Raw genomic sequence first — 19,837 nt, forward strand, 5'->3', positions numbered from 1 at the left:
TACTTGTTATTTATTATTATGCTTCATTATTTCTTTCTCTCTCTGTTAGATTATGTATTGCATTGAACTGCTGCTGCTAAGTTAACAAATTTCACATCACATGCCGGTGATAATAAACCTGATTCTGATTCTGAAATACCTGTTTAATTAAACTGTTTTCTCTCATTAATTCTGCACATTCATTTTCAACCAGACAAGCCAGCACTTTAATTCCCTTTCCTTTTTAAAATATCAGTTGAAAATCTTTCTACCTATTGATTTAATTTGAGTTGGTTGGACCTCAGAGTTTGATTTATCTTTCCTTATTAATTTCCCTATTCTTTGCTTTTTTCCTATATTCCATAAGCCTGTATCTAATTTTCTGACCTACCATCTGTCTTTACAAAGATAGTTAGGTTTTCATGATGTTAAGGATTGTTTTAAAGTTATGTAGTTAAGAATAGTGGGATCTGCAATGGAATTTTCTTTTTGTTGAAAGGTAACAATTCTGTACATGCTGAAAGGATTTCTTGAATCTTTCCTGATGGCTCGCTTTACCTCATTTGCCATTTCTTTCATGTTATCTCTTATTTTATGACCGCATGTACCTATATTGCTTTAATGATTTGTATACCAGCACTCCTCAAGCAACCTTACTCCATTTTGACAATTATTGAAGTGCCCAGTTTCGCTCTTCAATTTTGAGGATATTATCAATTAAGCCATCCATTTTACCCTGTTTTTTTGGTACCATCCTTGTAGTAACTGAACATTTGACTTATTCCCCTACTTGTCTGTGAAATTTGTAATTGTACCTGTGATTTGAAATTTCCACTGAAATTTGAGAGCAAAAATCCTCCCAGCAATTATCGCTTTGAAATATTACTTTCTACTTTTCACCAGTATGAGTTAATTTCCTTTTTTTTTTTGTATTCATCTTGTTTCAAACTCATTCAGAAATCATTTAGTATTCTGTAGAATGGAAATGCCCTTTGAGAAATAAGTTGAGCTTATTTTCATGTGTATAAGTACATGTATGCACAGGTACAATGAGAAGTTTGTTTGCAGCAGCATTCCAGACATAGCATCATATAAGCAGCATTCATAAGAAAGTTATGAACTAATCATAAATTGTATACACTTTTTTTTAAAATAAGGAAACACAATTAGAACAAAAAATGCCAATTTAGTGCAAAGTGGTCAAAGTGTTGGTAAACTGTAGTGATTACGGCTTTGCTAGTTGGTTCAAGGTTTGAATTCGAAACAAGAGGCAGAGAAGGAAGAAGTAAAGGCATCTCAGAGAGAAGCCGTTTTTTTTAACTGATCGGGGAAAAGAGGGTTGACTGCGCAGGCGCGTGACGTAGCGTGCCGAAGGTTTAAAAAGGAGAGGAAGTTTTCAATGGTATTTTAAATCGAAGCAAGAGGCGGAGAGGGAAGAGGTAAAGGCATCTCGGAGAAAAGCTTTTTGTTTTAACTGATCGGGGAAAAGAGGCTAGACTGCGCAGGCGCATGACGTAGCGTGCCAAAGGTTTTTAAAAAAAAAAAGACTGCCATATACAGTGGCCATTGTCGGAGTGGACTGAGGCAGAGTGGGATGGCTTTGGCTCAATCAGGCTTTGGCGAGAACAGGCAGAGGCGAGGTTTGAATGGGGTACGACTGCGCAAGGGCGTGAAAGTTGGCCTCTGAGATCAGCGGGAGAATTTTAAAAGTGAGCAGAGGCTGAGGACTAGCTTCACTCCAAGTGAGGTAAGGCCGGGTAAGCTCCTTTAATTAATCTAATTTAGGAGTAGGTAATGGAGGCAGCAGTTAGGGCAGTTGAGTGCTCCGTTTGCAGTATGTGGGAAGTCAGGGCGAGTGCAATTGTCCCTGATGACTACACCTGCAAAAGGTCCATCCAGCTGCAGCTCATGACAAACCGTGTCAGGGAACTGGAGCTGGATGAACTTCGGATCATTCGGGAGGCAGAAGTCAGAAATAAACAGGAGTTACAGGGAGATAGTCACCCTTAAGAATCAGGAGACAGGTAGCTGGGTGACTGTCAGGAGAGGGAAGGGGATTAGACAGAATGAGCAGAGCACCCCTGTGGCCGTTCCCACCAATAATAAGTATACCGTTTTGGATACTGTTGGTGGGGACGAACTACCAGGGACAAGTTGCAGTGGTTGCATCTCTGGCACCGAGACTGGACCCTCAGCTCAGAAGGGAAGGAGGGAAAAGAGGAGAGCAGTAGTGATAGGGGATTTGATAGTTAGGGGAACAGATAGGAGGTTCTGTGGAAGAGATCAAGAGTCCCGGATGGTCTGTTGCCTCCCTGGTGTCAGGGTCCGCGATATCTCAGATCGAGTTCTCAGTATTCTCAAGAGGGAGGGTGAGCAGCCGGATGTCATGGTCCATGTATGGACCGATGACGTGGGTAAGAAGAGTGAGGAGGTCCTGAAAGGTGAGTTTAGGAAGCAAGGTGCCAAGTTAAAGGACAGGACCTCCAGGATAGCAATCTCAGGATTGCTACCAGTGCCACGTGCAGGTGGGTTTAGAAATAGTAAGATAGCGCAGATCAACGCGTGGCTGAAGACATGGTGCAGGAGGGAGGGCTTCAGGTTTATAGATAATTGGGCTGTTTTCCAGGGAAGGTGGGACCTGTTCTGGCGGGACTGTTTACATCTGAACTGGAGGGGGACAAATATTCTTGCAGGTAGGTTTGCTATAGAGGCTTCAGTGGATTTAAACTAGATACAAGGGGGGAGGGGAACTAGAGTGTAGGAACAGATGTATGGGAGAAGGAAGAAAATGAATATAGTAAAGTTGTTTGCACCGTTAAGAGATAAACAGAGAGGAAGAGGTGGAGAATTTCTTAAATGCATTTATTTTAATGCTAGGAGCTTTGTAAGAAAGGTGGATGAGCTTAGAGCATGGATTGATTCCTGGAAATATGATGTTGTAGCTATTAGTGAAACATGGTTGCAGAAGGAGTGTGATTGGCAACTAAATATTCCTGGATCTCGTTGCTTCAAGTGTGATAGAATCAGAGGGGCAAGAGGTGGAGGTGTTGTATTGCTTGTCAGAGAAAATATTACAGCAGTGCTTTGGCAGGATAGATTAGAAGGCTCGTCAAGGGAGGCTATTTGGGTGGAATTGCGGAATGGAAAAGGTGTAGTAACACTTATAGGGGTGTATTATAGACCACCTAATGGGGAGCGAGAACTGGAGGAGCAAATTTGTAAGGAGATAGCAGATATTTGTAGTAAGCACAGGGTTGTGATTGTGGGAGATTTTAATTTTCCACACATAGACTGGGAAGCCCATACTGTAAAAGGGCTGGATGGTTTGGAGTTTGTAAAATGTGTGCAGGATAGTTGTTTGCAGCAATACATAGAGCTACCAACTAGAGAAGGGGTAGTGTTGGATCTCCTGTTAGGGAATGAGATAGGTCAGGTGACGGAGGTATGTGTTGTGGAGCACTTCGGGTCCAGTGATCACAATGCTATTAGTTTCAATATAATTATGGAGAAGGATAGGACTGGACCCAGGGTTGAGATTTTTGATTGGAGAAAGGCTAACTTTGAGGAGATGCGAAAGGATTTAGAAGGAGTGGATTGGGACAATTTGTTTTATGGGAAGGATGTGATAGAGAAGTGGTGGTCATTTAAAGTTGAAATTTTGAGGGTACAGAATCTTTATGTTCCAGTTAGGTTGAAAGGAAAGGTTAAAAGTTTGAGAGAGCCATGGTTTTCAAGGGTTATTGGAAACTTGGTTTGGAAAAAGAGAGAGATCTACAATAAATATAGGCAGCATGGAGTAAATGGGGTGCTTGGGGAATATAGAGAATGTAAAAAGAATCTTATGAAAGAAATTAAAAAAGCTAAAAGAAGTTACAAGGTTGCTTTGGCAAGTAAGGTGAAAGTAAATCCAAAGGGCTTCTACAGCTCTATTAATAGCAAAAGGATAGTGAGGGATAAAATTGGTCCCTTAGATAATCAGAGTGGACAGCTATGTGTGGAGCCAAAAGAGATGGGGGAGATTTTGAACAATTTCTTTTCTTCGATATTCACTAAGGAGAAGGATATTGGATTGTGCAAGGTAAGGGAAACAAGTAGGGAAGTTATGGAAACTATGAAGATTAAAGAGGAAGAAGTGCTGGCGCTTTTAAGGAGTATAAAAGTGGATAAATCTCCAGGTCCTGACAGGATGTTCCCTTGGACCTTGAGGGAGGTTAGTGTAGAAATAGCAGGGGCTCTGACAGAAATATTTCAAATGTCATTAGAAACAGGGATGGTGCCGGAGGGTTGGCATATTGCTCATGTTGTTCCATTGTTTAAAAAGGGTTCTAAAAGTAAACCTAGCAATTATAGGCCTGTCAGTTTGACGTCAGTAGTGGGTAAGTTAATGGAAAGTATTCTTAGAGATGGTATGTATAATTATCTGGATAGACAGGGTCTGATTAGGAACAGTTAATATGGATTTGTGCGTGGAAGGTCATGTTTGACAAATCTTATTGAATGTTTTGAAGAGGTTATGAGGAAAGTTGACGAGGATAAAGCAGTGGATGTTGTCTAAATGGACTTCAGTAAGGCCTTTGAGAAGGTTCCACACGGAAGGTTAGTTAGGAAGGTTCAATCTTTAGGTGTTAATGTTGAAGTAGTAAAATGGATTCAACAGTGGCTGGATGGGAGATGCCAGAGAATAGTGGTGGATAACTGTTTGTCAGGTTGGAGGCCGGTGACTAGTGGTGTGGCTCAGGGATCTGTACTGGGTCCAATGTTGTTTATCATATACATTAATTATCTGAATGTTGGGGTGGTAAATTGGATTAGTAAATATGTAGATGATACTAAGATAGGTGGCGTTGTGGATAATGAAGTAGATTTTCAAAGCTTGCAGAGAGATTTTCGCCAGTTAGAAGAGTGGGTGAAAGATGGCAGATGGTGTTTAATGCTGATGAGTGTGAGGTGCTACATTTTGGTAGGAATATTCAAAATAGGACATAAATGGTAAATGGTAGGGCATTGAAGAATGCAATAGAACAGAGTGATTTAGGAATAATGGTGCTTAGTTCCCTGAAGATGGAATCTCATGTGGATAGGGTGGTGAAGAAAGCTTTTGGTATGCTGGCCTTTATAAATCAGAGCATTGTGTATAGGAGTTGGGATGTAATGTTAAAATTGTACAAGGCATTGTGTACAGTTCTGGTCACCAAATTATAGTAAAGATGTTAACAAAATGGAGTACAGAGGAGATTTACTAAAATGTTACCTGGGTTTCAACACCTAAGTTACAGAGAAAGGTTGAACAAGTTAGGTCTTTATTCTTTGGAGCATAGAAGGTTGAGGGGGGTCTTGATAGATGTATTTAAAATTATGAGGTTGATAGATAGAGTTGACGTGGATAGGCTTGTTCCATTGAGAGTAGGGGAGATTCAAACAAGAGGACATGAGTTGAGAGTTAAGGGGCAAAAGTTTAGGGGTAACACGAGGGGGAATTTCTTTACTCAGAGAGTGGTAGCTGTGTGGAACGAGCTTCCAGTAGAAGTGGTAGAGGCAGGTTCGATATTGTCATTTAATGTAAATTGGATACGTATTTGGACAGGAAAGGAATGGAGGGTTATGGGCTGAGTGCAGGTCGGTGGGACTAGGTGAGAGTAAGCGTTCGGCATGGATTAGAAGGGCTGAGATGGCCTGTTTCCGTGCTGTAATTGTTATATGTTTATGTGGTTATAAGAACCAAAAGGGAAGTTGCTGTTCTTGAACCTTATGTTGTGGGGCTTCAGGCTTCTGTACCTTCTGCCCAGTGTTAGCTGTGAAAAGATGGCATGGACAGGATGGACAATAATAGACAGTAGGTGCAGGAGTAGGTCATTCGGCCCTTCTAGCCAGCACCGCCATTCACTGTGATCATGGCTGATCATACACAATCAGTACCCTGTTTCTGCCCTCTCCCCATATCACTTGACCCCGCTATCTATAAGAGCTCTATCTAACTCTCTCTTGAATGCATCCAGAGACTTGGCCTCCACTGCCTTCTGGGGTAGAGCATTCCACATATCCACCACTCTCTGGGTGAAAAAGTTTTTCCGCATCTCTGTTCTAAATGGCCTACCCCTTATTCTTAAAATAGGGGGATCTTTGATAGAGATTGCCTTTTAGAGGTAGCACTTTCTGTAAATACTACCATTGGTGGGTAGTGCTGTGCCACTAGGTAGTGGTCCACTACTTTCTGCAGTTTTGTGCATTTCCAAGCATTCAAATTGCCATACCAGGCCATGATACAGTCACTCAGAATACTTTCCATTGTACATCTCCAGAAGCTTGTTAGTGTTCGCTGATAGCCGAGCCTTCTTAATCTTCTTAGAAAGTAAAAATGGTGTTGCACTTTCTTTGTGATTGCATCCAGGCCACATAATCTGCTATGTTGATGTGTACGAACTTAAAGGTGTTGACTCTTAGCTCTGTTGATTCCTCCACTATATATTGAAGCGTATTCACCCTCCTCCTTCCTGAAATCTACAATCAGCTCTTTAGTTGAGTGAGAGTTTATTTTTGCAGCACCACTCAAAGTGATCTATCTTGCTGCAGTACGTTAACTCATCATCACTCATCATCCAACAACTGTAACAGTAACAACTTTGGTGCACCGTAGTCCTATATAAGCTGTATTTTAAATTGATGTGAATTTTCAATATCCTGTCAATAGTCAAAACAAATCCTTAAGTTACATATGTATTTAGTTATGTATATTGTGTTCTTCAGATTTGACTAAAATTGTCTATTATTGCTTTAACAGTTAAAGCTGGGCGGTGTTTTGGGAGGTGGAAGCCTTGAACATGATCCTTTTAAGATCTATGAAAGACTAGCAGATGGAGAACTTATACCAGCTCCTCTTCCTCCAGTATTGTCAGTGGTCAGAGCTGCAGTAGAACTTTTTGGAGTGATATTCCCTTACCTGGATATTAATCACAGGTGATGATTTCTAGCTTTTATGGCTTGGCTCTGTGTGTTGCATGTTTGGGCTCAAATCAAATCTCAATAGTCCTGGTAAGCCATTAGCTTGTATTAGTATTTCTTTACAACACTGCTTCTGAACACCTGTTTGCAAATGAGTTGTCAGTCATTGTTCTTTTAACTTTGAATCTGTTGGCATTTAATGGCAAATGCATTGTGGTGAATATTATAACCTTTTGCAGTACTGCAGGATTGTGTTTGTCAATAGTGTACAGATTTTGAGAGAATAGAAAAGCAGATTGTAAACACAATGTTCTCATTTGTGCATTTGTTTTAAAACTTGCATTTTGGTTTGTTTTATCTTTTCTGTAATCCATAGATAACAGTCTGTAATTGCATTAAAACTTTGACAACTTCTTTTCCCTTAAGGGCACAGATACTGGAGCAATTTATAGAGTCCGTAAAGCACGCTAAAGGAGCAAAGCAACAAACGGTGCAGATAAATGTTTTTGCTGCATTCTGCTGTGGATTGAAGGTAGATTGACAGTTTCAATAATAATTGCTTAAGGTAAAAGAACAGCTGGAATTGTTGACTAATGTGTAAGGACGGACATTTGGGCTGAATCAAATTCTAGCTATGGGGAAAAAATGTTCCTTCTGTTTTATGGTCATTGCCAATATATAACCACCAATGTGCAACAAGCTCTAAGCTCTATCTTCAGAAAGGATTATTATTCTTGGTATGTAATTAAGAAAGAGTATTAAGCTGTTAAATGTTACATGCACTTCTATTTGAATTTGTGTAAAATGAGGTATTAAATCTCTGTTACACATGTTGGCACTCACCTGAGATGTTGAAAAAGTGTTTGTTCCATAGCTCTGTCGTAGTGAGACAAAATAAAAGTGTGCAGTTGATACTGATTTAGAAGGAATGTTGTGCTTTAGAGTTTGCAAAATGAGCCTCTCATTTCTTGTCTATGGTTTCTCTGTCAACTCAATTGTCACTGCTTTCAGAAAACAACTCTTAAGATAAAGCATTCACTTTCAAGTAATGGTACTCTCTCGAGATTACAATTTACAATTGTTTTTCAGTTATATACTCTATTGTACTGGCCTTTCTATCAGATCTATGCTTATAAAATATTTAAGAATTCATATTTAAGAATACCTAAAGTATAGGCTTCAGATGGATGAGTGACATGGATATTTGTCCATCCTGTTGGGTGTGGCCTTTCATTGATTCTATTGTGTTTCTTGGACTTAGTGTGTATGCCCACAAGAAAACATATCTCAGGGTTTTATATGGTGACATATATGTACTTTGATAATAAATTTACTTTGAACTTAGAATTTGTGGAATAAAGCAGTAGTCAGCAAGAGCAAGTGTACTAATCAGGATAGCTCGGGGCATAGTAATGACAGGGAAAACAATATTCAGTTAAACTGCACTTAATTTAATGCTGGAGATGTAACAGTCAAGACAGACAAACTCAGAGCATAGGTTGGCTCTGAGGACTGAGATGTCATAGCTATAATGGAAACATGGCTGTAAGAAACACAGAACTGGCAACTCAATATTCCAGAGTACAAATGCTACAAGTAAACAGCCCATGTCAACTAGAGGTACAGGTAAGCAAGGAGTAGGTGTGGTTTTTTGATAAGGGAGAACACAACAGCATACTTAGAGATTGCATTCTTGAGGGATTTGTCCAGTGGGGTCATATCAGCAAGGCAAGGATCAGGGTCACTCTAGATTAGCTACATTATAGCCACCCCCCCCCCCCCCCAATCAACAGTCATTGGGTACTTGAGGACCAGGTGTGTAGAGAAATTTCTCATGGTTGTAGGGCTGATAGAATTGCATTAATAGAAGATTTTAGTTTCCCCACTGTTGACTGGGTCATCTGGAATCCAGGGGCGGAATCTGTAAAATGTGTCCAGGGAAGTTTCCTAAGTCAAAATGTAGAGGGAGGGTACGTTACTGGACCTTCTCTTAAGAAATAAGGTGGCACAAGTAGCTGAAATTGCATCAGAAAGCAATTTTGCCTTAGTGGCCATAATGCTATTAATTTTAAGATGAAGATCGAAAGAGACAGGTCAGGTCCACAGGTTAGGACCATAAACTGGCAAAGGACTTATTTTAGGGGAGTTAGTCAGGATCTCACAGAAGTTTATTAGGTGAGCTTGTTTGAAAGAAAAGGAATGGATAGTATTTGGGAGGCTTTTCAGAATGTGATCACAAGTGTTCAGGAGCAGCAAGGTAAAGGCATTAGGGGACCTTAGTTGAGGATCTGTTCAAGAAGGAAGTGTACTTTGGTTTTAGCAGGTCAGGATTGAGTGAATCCCTTGATGACTATAGAAAAGATCTAGAATATTCTAAAGAGGGAAATCAGGAGAGTAAAAACAGTGTATGATTTAGATATAACAGTTAGGGAGAAGGAAAGTCCCAAGAGGTTCTATAGCTATATTGAGAATGAAAATGTGGATAGAGAACGAGTAGGTCCACTCAGAGATCAGCAGGGCATTCTATGTCTTGAGCTACAGCAGATAGGTGGCATTTTAATAAATATTTCTCCCCAGTGTTTTGTGAGAAGGCATTTACAGCCTTACAGTGCATTAAGGTGGATTAATCCTTAGGGCCTGACCATGTGCACCCTCAGGCGTTATGGGAGGCTAGATGGGAGATTGTGGATGCCCCTGCAGAGATATTTGCATCAATTTTAGACACCGAAGTTCCTAAAAACTGGAAAATGACTAATATTGTTCTTTTCTTTAAGAAGAGCAATAAGAACAAGCCAGGGAATGCAGGTCAGTCAGCTTGACATTCGTAGTGGGGCAGTTACAGGAGGAAATCCTGAGGGACAAGGTCTAACTGGCATTTGGACACGGTCTAATCAGGAGGGGTAGTCATGCTTGACAAACCATTGAATTGTTTGAAGAGATAATCAAAAGGCTTGATGAGGGTAGGACAATGGATGTTATCTGTCTGGACTTTAGTAAGGCTTTTGTCAAGGAGAGCTAGTTCTGTGGATTCAAAATTGCTCTAAGGTAGGAAGCAGATGGAGGTAATTGAAGATTATTTCTCAGAATGGAGGCTGGTGACTCGTGGTGTGCCGCTTGGTTTGTTGTTGGGACCTTTATTTGCAATTTATATTGTTACGTACCCCGTAACTGGGTCACTTACCAGCAAAGATAGAGAGGTCCGTTGAAGTCTGATGGTACTATTTTTAACAGTATTTATTGATAAAAATACACAAAAATAACATCGATGCAAACATACAGATAACATACATCGTCAGTACTAAATCTAAAAGCGCGGGTATAATAATAATCAATAAGAAATAGCTCTATCGTTGTCTGGGGGATAATGTATTGTCCGATGGAAATATAAAAGTCACTCAAGTTCATTCAAGCTGCAGGCTGCAGCCTTTGGTTGGAGTCAAGAGAGAGAGTTTAAAACTTGCCCATTCCTTTTATGATGTCAATCCTTCGAGAGTCGTTGGGGCTGATTTCTCCTTTGTGTTAGCTAAAGCCATTCTTCCGTGGCAAGGCCCACCAATTCCGAGGCAAATGGAAAAGGACGCACATGGACTTCCCACCGGCTTTCGCTATTACGCTGTTACAGGATTTCTAGCGTTTCTTCTAGTGCGTCTGAAGGGGCTGTTCCCCCAGACCCTCTTTTATCCTGACTCACAGGGTCTCAGATGTCAATCAGGGTGGAGGGATGCCTCCCCTCAACCAGCCCACTTTTGGTCATTCCATCTCCAAGAGACAATGGCCGTTTCCCGTAGCTTTGTATCGCCGAGGGGCCAAGACATTCCAAACGTCTCTCTCTCATTTCCTGGGTCTCCTGACCTGAATTAATAGCGATCTTGCGATTCTCAGAAAGGAGGGGGCACAGGCGTAACAATATAAATGATTCAGATATGAATGCACAATGTTTGATCAGTAAATTTGCAGATGATACAACTCAGGAAGTGTTATTGATAGTGAATAAGGTTATCGTAGATTACAAGGGGATCTTGATTAGTTAGGGAAGTGCTCAAGGAATGGCAGATAGATTTCAATACAAATATGAAGGAGGTGATTCATTTTTGGAAAGATGAATCAGCGTGGGACTTGTACAATGAATAATCAACAACTAGGAAATTTAACAGAACAGAAGGATTTAAGAGTACAAGTTTGTTGAAAGTTGGCATCCTAAGTGGGCAGGATGGAGAAAAGGGCATTTAGCTTGCTGACCTTCATTAATCAGGGCATTGGGTATAGGAATTATAGCTGCATAACTCATTGATGAGGCCAAACTTGCAGTACCGTGTGTAGTTTTAATCTTCCTATTATAGGAAAGATGTGGTTAAACTGCGAAGAGTGCAGAAAAGATTTACAAGTATGTTACTAGAACCAGAAGTCCTAATTTAAAGGGTAAAGTTGGCCAGGCCAGGCCTTTATACCTTGGAATTTAGGAGAATGAGAGGTGACATTACATGTGTTTTATAATATCGGGAGGAATAGATATAGCTGATGATGTCTTTTCCCCAGTTTACGGGAGTTGAAACAAGGGGCATATATTTGGGGTACAGCCAGTGGTGTAGTGGCATCCGCACCGGACTTCAAGGCAAGTGGTCCCAGGTTCAAATCTGGCACACTTTCCATCGGTGCTGAGTTGAGCATCGAGCTAGCAACTTCACCTTGTAAAACAACAGACAAAAATGCAAAAGAAACTGCAAGGTTGCCGCCTGATATGCCACAAGGTGTGGAAAGGAACAACAGCAACATACATTTGGGGTGAGAGGGGAATGATATAAAAGGGACCTTGAGGAAAATGTTTGCGCACAGTGAGAGGGAAGTATGTTGAACAAGCTGCCAGATGAAGTGGTTGAGTCAGGTACAGTGGTATCATTTAAGAAGCACTTAGGTAGGTACGTGGAGGGGCAAGGCTGAGGGATATGGGCCGAATGCAGGAAATTGGGACTAGTTGGTGGGCATTCTGGACTCACTGTGCCAAAGGGTCTGTATCGTTGCTGTATTCCTCAATCACTGCATGCCTCTATTACACATGAGTCATCAAATTTAATAGAAGTGGCCATAATTGCATGGCTACCTGTATGACCTTGTGCACAATTAGGCTGTGCTATTTCTATTCTTGCAAAAGTAACTGTTCATGAGAACTTGTTTGACTTTAAAGTGGTTGGTACATTCATTGGTTGTAAAATCCTTGTTTATTGTTCAAATCAAATGTTGACAACAAAAGAAATTATAAATGTGCTTAAATGCCATATGCTATTTTCTGATTTTATATTCCAGAGGTTAGCACGTATGAAAGGAATCTTGGGCCCAGAAGAGGTGAGGAGACCTGCTCTGACTCTGGTAATGCGTTCCTTGGAAAGTTCAAATATTCTTTTAAGATGTGCTGCAGCAGAGACTCTGGCCAGACTGGCACAAGTGGTTGCCGACAGTGCCTTCACTGCTAGATTGTCGCAGATGAGCTTTGAAAAGTGAGTAAATTGAAGTCAATTAATCTTCTGGTTTGTTGCAAGATATTTGGCCTCTGGCCTGCTCTTTTGATCATCATGTTTTGTGTGCTTGTTCAGTTATATTTGGGATGATTGATGACACCGCCCCCCCAAGGTAGTCATAATGATGATAATGATAACAGTGGAGGATTTATAAAATAAACTTGTGTTGGGCATGACAAATTTTCTATATTTTGTGATCAAACTTCAGTCAGGTAATTTGATGCTATTATTTTACCATTTCCATCTCAATATTAGTTTTTTTAGTTTCATCTTTGTACTGAAAATTTAAAAAGTGAGAGTTAACTCAGCCAAAAAAAATGTTAATCAAAAGCATGGGTAAATTGTTCTGTGTTGGTTGCATTGCCAAGACCATTGAAAGTTGTATACAACTTGCCACCCCAGTCATTTCTCTAGTGACAGATGTATGTGAATTTGAATACCATCTGTGCGTTACTGAATAACCCTGAATCAGGAAGGAAATCAACTTTCTTTAAGATGCCAGTTTTTGCGATATTTAGGTTGGTTGTCCATTTGAGTATCAGCTCAGTGGTGGTGATGACATGCAACCACCTCATTGCCTCATGGAGGTCTTTGTATTGGCCTTTTGGGAGAAAGAGAGTCCTCTTCACTGAAAAGTTGTGAATGTAATTGAACATTATGCAGTCATCAATAAACATCCCAACTCCTAACTGAACCATAGAGGGTGGAAGCTAAAGATAGAGGGACTCGGATACCACTGAGGGAGTCCTGCACCAATACCTGAAGCTGAAATAATTGACACTTGTTAAACAGAACTATCCCCATCAGTGAAGAAATTTCTCTCATCATTCCCAATGAAGTGGTTATTCAAAATCACTCTCTCCTTTCTCAATATTGAGGTAAGGGCTTTTTGGGGTAGATAATCAATGTTGGCCTTATCTGTGACACCATAACTCTATGAATGAATATAAATGCAAATGTCCATATTGTCACATAATTTCTTGATGTTTAATTGACTGTTTTTCTTTTTTCAATAGCAAAGTATATAACATTGCAAATTTCCCTCGTATATTCCTTCTGCCCTCCTTCTTTTGCCATTCTCTTGTCCCTATCACTTTGCATGTCTTTTGTCCTCTCAACCTATTGCATATTTATGATTTGTATTCCAGCAAACTTGGATGCTATACTCATAGCCTCTTCTAAGTGATCTGGATAGATTTAAAATAACTGAGGCTTCGGAATTGATCCTTTAATTTGCCAATATAAAACTTATCCTTCTATCCATGTTGTTTTCTGTTCAACTAGTTCATTGATTTGGCAAATATATTCCTGGCTAGAAGATTTTCAGACAGTCAGTTTATCCTTGGTTGGAGGTTGGGTGGATGACATTTGTCAGTCAGAATTGGCAGTCACTTAGACAACTCTTGATTGATTAAAGAAAGCCAACCTGGATTAGTTAAACACAAATCATGTTTAACTAACATAGGGAAAAATTTGTTGAGTAATACGATCTTGGCTCATCAGGAAAATGGGATTTCTTTGTGTGATTCTGGAAACATGCATGGAACAGTGATAATAGTAAAATAAGGTTTTGTCCTGTAATAGAAAATTATATCAATAATTTAGACATTGAGCATAAGACCCCAATTTCAATGGAATTGAAATTGATTTGAAATGTGTAAATGTGAATTTAAAGTTTGACAAGAAAGAATGTTATTGAACAATAAAATACTTTAAAATAGAGATGTTACTTATGATGGGACTCAACAATGGCAATTTAAACTAAGATTCCGGCTGGACTCAAAATTGATAGAAATGGTTCCAGGAAAATGAGCTGTGGGATTTCCAGGAAAGGATGGGGGAGTGGGATGAACTGGATTGCTCCTCATTGGACTGCAATTATGAGAATTACTTTCTGTAACTATTCTGTGATTTCTGTGAAAATGCAATTGTTTTATGTTCACTAACTCTTAACTTATCCTGCTTGTTACATCCTCAATAAATGTTTGGCATGATTTCCTTCAATCACCATGTGGCCACATGCTTAAGAAATCAGGGTTTTTAAAAACATTTTCAATAAAAGGTCTAACAGTACAAAGTTAACTAAACCATCTTCTCTTCAGTTGAAGCACCTGCTTAAGCTAAGAATCTATCATTCATAAATCCATCAATTTATCTTGATGAAATAAGCTATCTTATATATTTATTTTCATTGTGTTTTTTTATTATTGTGTTCTTTATCTCAGTGTTTTGTTCTTCTACTGCAATGGATCTGGAGTAACAATTATTTCATTCTCCTTTACACTTTTGTACAGGAAATGGCATTAAACCATCTTGAATCTTGAAGGCAATTGCTTAATGAAAATACATGGATGGCCTATACTCTATCAGTTTGTTGTTCAGTCCAGTTACTGACTTAATAACCAGGATGTGATCTGCTTTTTGTGTACTTGTTTTAGTTGGCAGTTAACTTGTAGGTTAAAGCAAATGCAATTTTTTGGGGGGGGTCTTGTGGACAAAAAAAATCTTTATTTTTATTTTAACTTCAGGTTGAAATCTGCAAGGGATGTGATTTCTCGCACAGGGCATTCCATGGCCCTTGGTTCCCTTTACAGGTACCTGGGAGGAATTGGTTCACACCAACATTTAAATGCCTGTGTCAGTATCCTTCATACTTTGTCTCAAGATAATACCTCCCCTGAAGTTCAGGTAATTTTTTTTGGCATATGGAATCAGTAGCATGAACATTATGTTTATAAATCCTCTTTATGACTCCAATATTTGACTGGTGCTTTATTTAAAGTCTTACCAGTGATTCATCTAATTATGTGAATCTATTCTGAACTGCCTGCTATGTCTTGAGAGATTTGCAAGTTATTTATATACAGATTCTTCTGTAATGTAGAAGATCATTTTGCCAATTCAGCATTTTACATGTGTTTCAAGTTGCTATAAATTGTCTCTTCTGAACTGTTGTAGTTGAGAATTTGAAAGAGTAACAATATGCAAATATTTGCCATAAACATTCAGCAGTAAAGTTGTTAAAAGTTGCTCAGATTGTTGGAAGTTTACTGTGTATTTAATTAATGTTGCAAACACATTGGAATATTATTCCAAACTGTTTCATCACACAATCTTGTGAAATTGTGTCCAATAATGTTAAATATTTTTGTTTGGTTGATTTCAAGTCGTGAAGTAAGTGACCATATTTGTCTATTGTGTCAAATATAGTGCACATCAAATATACCTGCATTAGGCAATTTGACTTAAGTCCAAATACATCGATTTTACCTCTTCATGTTGTGTGGAGCACACAATGAACCAATTTAAATTTATTTCTTTATTTTTAACTTTTACTTTGAACTGCTTGAAATTGAATGATATTTTTAACATTGGATTCAAAATAACATCCAGCAAGGAGGATGCTAGATTCTACTTGCACATGAATGCTGGACAGATTTTTCCTTGATATGTGCTTGCCAGAATCATAACTTTCTTTATTGATGCTTTATTCAGATGCTTACCAAGTTTTATTCCAAACTGGCAAATTTAGTTGAGATGTAGCGCTACCATGTTTGAGGCAGTGAATAGTCTTTCACAGTACGTGGTATTGCAGTTTTGAAAGTAAAAGGTCTTAAATGTTAAAGTTAGCATGATTTAAGTGAGATGTAATTGCAATCCATTATGCTATTAGGTATTAGTCTAATCCCAGTAAACCTGGTTATGCTGCTCACCCTCCATAAACAAGATGAAAAAAAATAGTGTATTTTATTTAAGCTACTTTTAACAGAAAGGGAGAAAGAGCAAGATACCTGAGGAACTGGGCCACTTTCTGGGTGAGATGGGAACTCTACATACCAGCTAGATTGCAGCTCAATAGCACAGGATCAGTATCTTTGCAGGGAGAGTTAGTTCGTGCTGATGAGGAGGATTGAAACCAGCTTGGTAAGGGAACCAGAGGGCAGAAACAGAAGGGGAGAAAGCAAGCAGGATTATAAGTTTTAGGTGAAGGGGTATCTCAGAAGGTAAAGCAAGAAGAAATGCTAATATCGCAGGCTGATGACGGCAGTAAGGATAACCGGTGTGGTGGAAGAAGAGTGCACAAGTATAGTAGTACACAAACTAAAACTTGCAGTAATAAAGGGGATAGGATTCAAGACCTTTTATCTGAAAATATGCTGCATTCACAGGAGATTGATGAGCTAATGACACTGCATATGGCCATTGGGGAAGCTTGTGAGGTGACCCATACTGGGAACTTAATATTTAGGAGTGCTTGATATTTTGAAAGAATGGCCAAAAGAAAATTTGAAATGAGGTAGCTCTGCTAATCAAGGGTGAAATCACAGCAGCGGAGAGGAATAACATTGGCTCAGAAATCGCAGATGCTGGATCATTTTTTAATGGAGATGAGAAATAGTATGTGTAAGAAGTCACTGCTGAAAATAATTAAAAGGCCTTTCCCCAGCAGCTGCTTTACTGAAGGCCTTTTTCAGGCTAGAAGGATGTTACTAGTCGTGTGCTAGAAGAACCAGTTATTTCTAAATTCCATTAATTGCTTGCAAGAGAGTATAGAATGTAACTTTGAAAACTGTGCAAAGGACATGGATATCTCAGTGATCCTCTATTAATCACAAGCAAGTTAAGCAGTCTGGTGCATCAAGTGGTTAGGAAGGAAAGTGCAGTATTGGCCTTTATTACAAGGGGAGTTGCAGTTTACAATTGCAGAGGATGCCGTCAAGGCTATACCTGGTTTCCTTGTTAATAGAAAGATGTACTGGTATTGGATGTAATCAGAAGAGATTCTTACGCATAATTCCAAGGTGTGGGTTGTCCTGTCGTAAGTTAAATTTGATGTATACTTGGTGTTAAAAGGAATAAAAGGTGCCTTAGTGAAACATGTAAGATTATAAGGGGACATGACATTGTAGATACTGAAATTCAGTGGATTCCAGCTCATTATAACCCATCAGGACGAGTACATTTTGGCCCAATTGGTCAAATTTTCATGGAAACATTTAAAAAGGTATAGAGGTATAAAAAAAGAGGAACTAAGTACAATTTATGTATTTAAGTGAAATACAGAACAAATTAGAACACTGTCAATGCTACTACAGTACTGTAAAACTGTGTATTGGTTCCTAATAGTTATCGATGGAGGAATTCAGCGTATGATGCCACATTCTTTTGATTGACTGTAAATGAGTAAAGTAAGCCAGCATAGACACCTCATGTAGATAATGGACTGACTTCATGCAAATCTATTGATTGCATCCTCCAAATCATCATTTTCATTATAACCTTCAAGATGATTGTCAATGCCTTCAGATTCTTCGTAGTTCCTAACTTGCTGAAGTAGTGATATTTTTTCATTTTCACTCCCAGCCGTTTCTAGCATCTCCAAGACTGATTGCTTGAAACTGCAGTGAGCAAAACAGTTCTGAATTGTCTTACTGCCTATTTCTTTGCAATTTTTGAACAAAAGCACAACTGACACAATTTAAAAATTGTTCTCTCTCAGCACAGTGTAGAGTCTAACAGGCACACAAGTGCATGTGTTTGACGCTGGTTAGAAACTGTTAGACTACAGTGTATTGCCCCAACTTAGTGTCAAAAATCACTACTTTCTGAGCACTAGCACGCACAACTGACTCAATTTAAAAACTGTTCTCTCTAAACATAGCGTAGTGTCTAACAGCCACACAAGTGCGCGTGTCTGATGCTTGTTAGAAATTGTTCGGCAACCGTGTCCTGCCCCAATTAAGCAGCATAGTGTCTCAAATAAATGAAGGGAATCCCAGCTATTTTCTCGATTAGGTTTTGTTCTTTATGAGTTGTTCCCAATAAGTGGCTGCCCCAATTAACCAATGGTCCAATTAACTGGCACTTCCTGTATTTCCACATATGGAGGAATCTTGAATGAAGAGACATAGTTACAAGGAAAAGCCTTTTAAGATTGAGGTGCATAGGAGGATCTTCTTGGAGAAGGTGCGAAATGTTTGGGAGTCTCTTCCCCAGAGTTTTGTGGAGGCTGGATCATTGTGGGTATATAAGGACGAAGTAGATAAACTTTCAGAAGATCAAGGTGCTGAAGGCTATGGGGACCTGGCACAAAAAAGGTGAGGCCTAGGGCCAGAACAGCCTTGATCATGTTGAATGGTGAGAAGGTTGAGAGGACAAGGGCCTCTTCAGCTATTTTCTAGCAGTGCCTTTCTTTCACTGTTTCTTGGACCATTGTATTGAAAAATCAATCAATCTGATATTGTGGCACAAGACAAATTTATCAATGATGATGTTCAAAAGCCATAGATTTGGAAAGAGTGATCATAGCATGATAGAATTTCAAGTTTGAGGGTAAGAAATTGTTTCTGAATCGGGAAACTTAAATTAAGACAGTTACAATAGCATGAGGACAAGAATTAGCTGAAATGGACTGGGAAGTAGATAGGAGGGTAAGATGGTACATATTTTAGAGAAGATAAATATTGGTTTCTCAGTCAAATGCAAGAAATTCATCCATTCATTGCTTTGCTTTCTTGGGGCCATGTAACTATAGGTTTATAAAGGAGGCTTATCAGCAAAATTAGTATTACTGATCATGCAGCTGTTATGTTAAAAAGTAATATTCAAAGAAACAATGTAGAGAGTTATAAATGCTTGTCTCTTCTTTTGTAGACCTGGGCGTTGCACTCCTTATCATTGTTAATCGATTCCAGTGGCCCAATGTATAATGCCCATGTGCAATCAAGTCTGTCTCTTGTCTCATTGTTGCTGCTGAGTGTACCTCCAGCACATGTTGAGGTTCATCAAAGTTTGGGTCGCTGTTTGAATGCACTGATTACCACATTGGGGCCAGAATTGCAAGGTAATGTGTTTCTATTGTAATCAGCTTGCTTATAGTATATTGGAAAATTACAACCCATTGGATGTTAAATGTTTAAGATTTGCATGATTTAGAATATTAGTTTTGTGTTTTTATTAAATGTTTTCTTTTGTATTCTTGCCTATGAAGAGATGTATTTTAGTTGAAGTATAATGTTGGTAGATAATTAGGACATATTAGTTTAATTTAGACTATTGATTGAGATTGTAGTGTCTACTGGAGATCAGGTTTGAAGACTGCATAGAAAAAGGCCAAGGGTAAGTTGATTTGAACAAAAAAATAGTCATGATGGATTTTTATTAGGCATTTAGCAAAAGTGTGAGAGGTGCTGAGATGAGTGTGATGTATAGTATACAGCCACAAGTTGGCACTTTCAAAAGTGTTGATAAGTTCTACTTAACCTTAAAGGCCTTTTGCCTCAAGTCCTGTAAAAAAAAACACAAATATATTGATCTGTTGGCTAATTAACGATACCATACTTTTACTAACTACTCTAATTGAAACTTCCAAAGTTGTTTATCAAACACAGAATTTGAAAGAATCT

General features: G+C 39.0%; 1 protein-coding gene across 8 annotated transcripts in view; it reads left to right on the top strand.

Annotated features, from left to right (window-relative positions):
• The window catches only part of heatr5a (HEAT repeat containing 5a), a 122,582-nt gene that overhangs the window by 58,731 nt on the left and 44,014 nt on the right, over nucleotides 1-19,837 (top strand). For all 8 annotated transcript variants that reach the window (XR_012098258.1, XM_073040062.1, XM_073040057.1 and 5 more), the window contains 5 exons: nucleotides 6,758-6,933; nucleotides 7,345-7,450; nucleotides 12,220-12,410; nucleotides 14,960-15,119; nucleotides 19,086-19,275. Coding sequence is in view for 7 of the 8 variants with exons in the window: in XM_073040062.1 (XP_072896163.1) it covers nucleotides 6,758-6,933; nucleotides 7,345-7,450; nucleotides 12,220-12,410; nucleotides 14,960-15,119; nucleotides 19,086-19,275 (823 nt within the window). In the remaining variant the exon portion in view is untranslated. The remainder of the gene's footprint in view (nucleotides 1-6,757; nucleotides 6,934-7,344; nucleotides 7,451-12,219; nucleotides 12,411-14,959; nucleotides 15,120-19,085; nucleotides 19,276-19,837) is intronic.

This window comes from Hemitrygon akajei, chromosome 3 (genome assembly GCF_048418815.1).
Source record: "Hemitrygon akajei chromosome 3, sHemAka1.3, whole genome shotgun sequence".
Taxonomy (NCBI): domain Eukaryota; kingdom Metazoa; phylum Chordata; class Chondrichthyes; order Myliobatiformes; family Dasyatidae; genus Hemitrygon; species Hemitrygon akajei.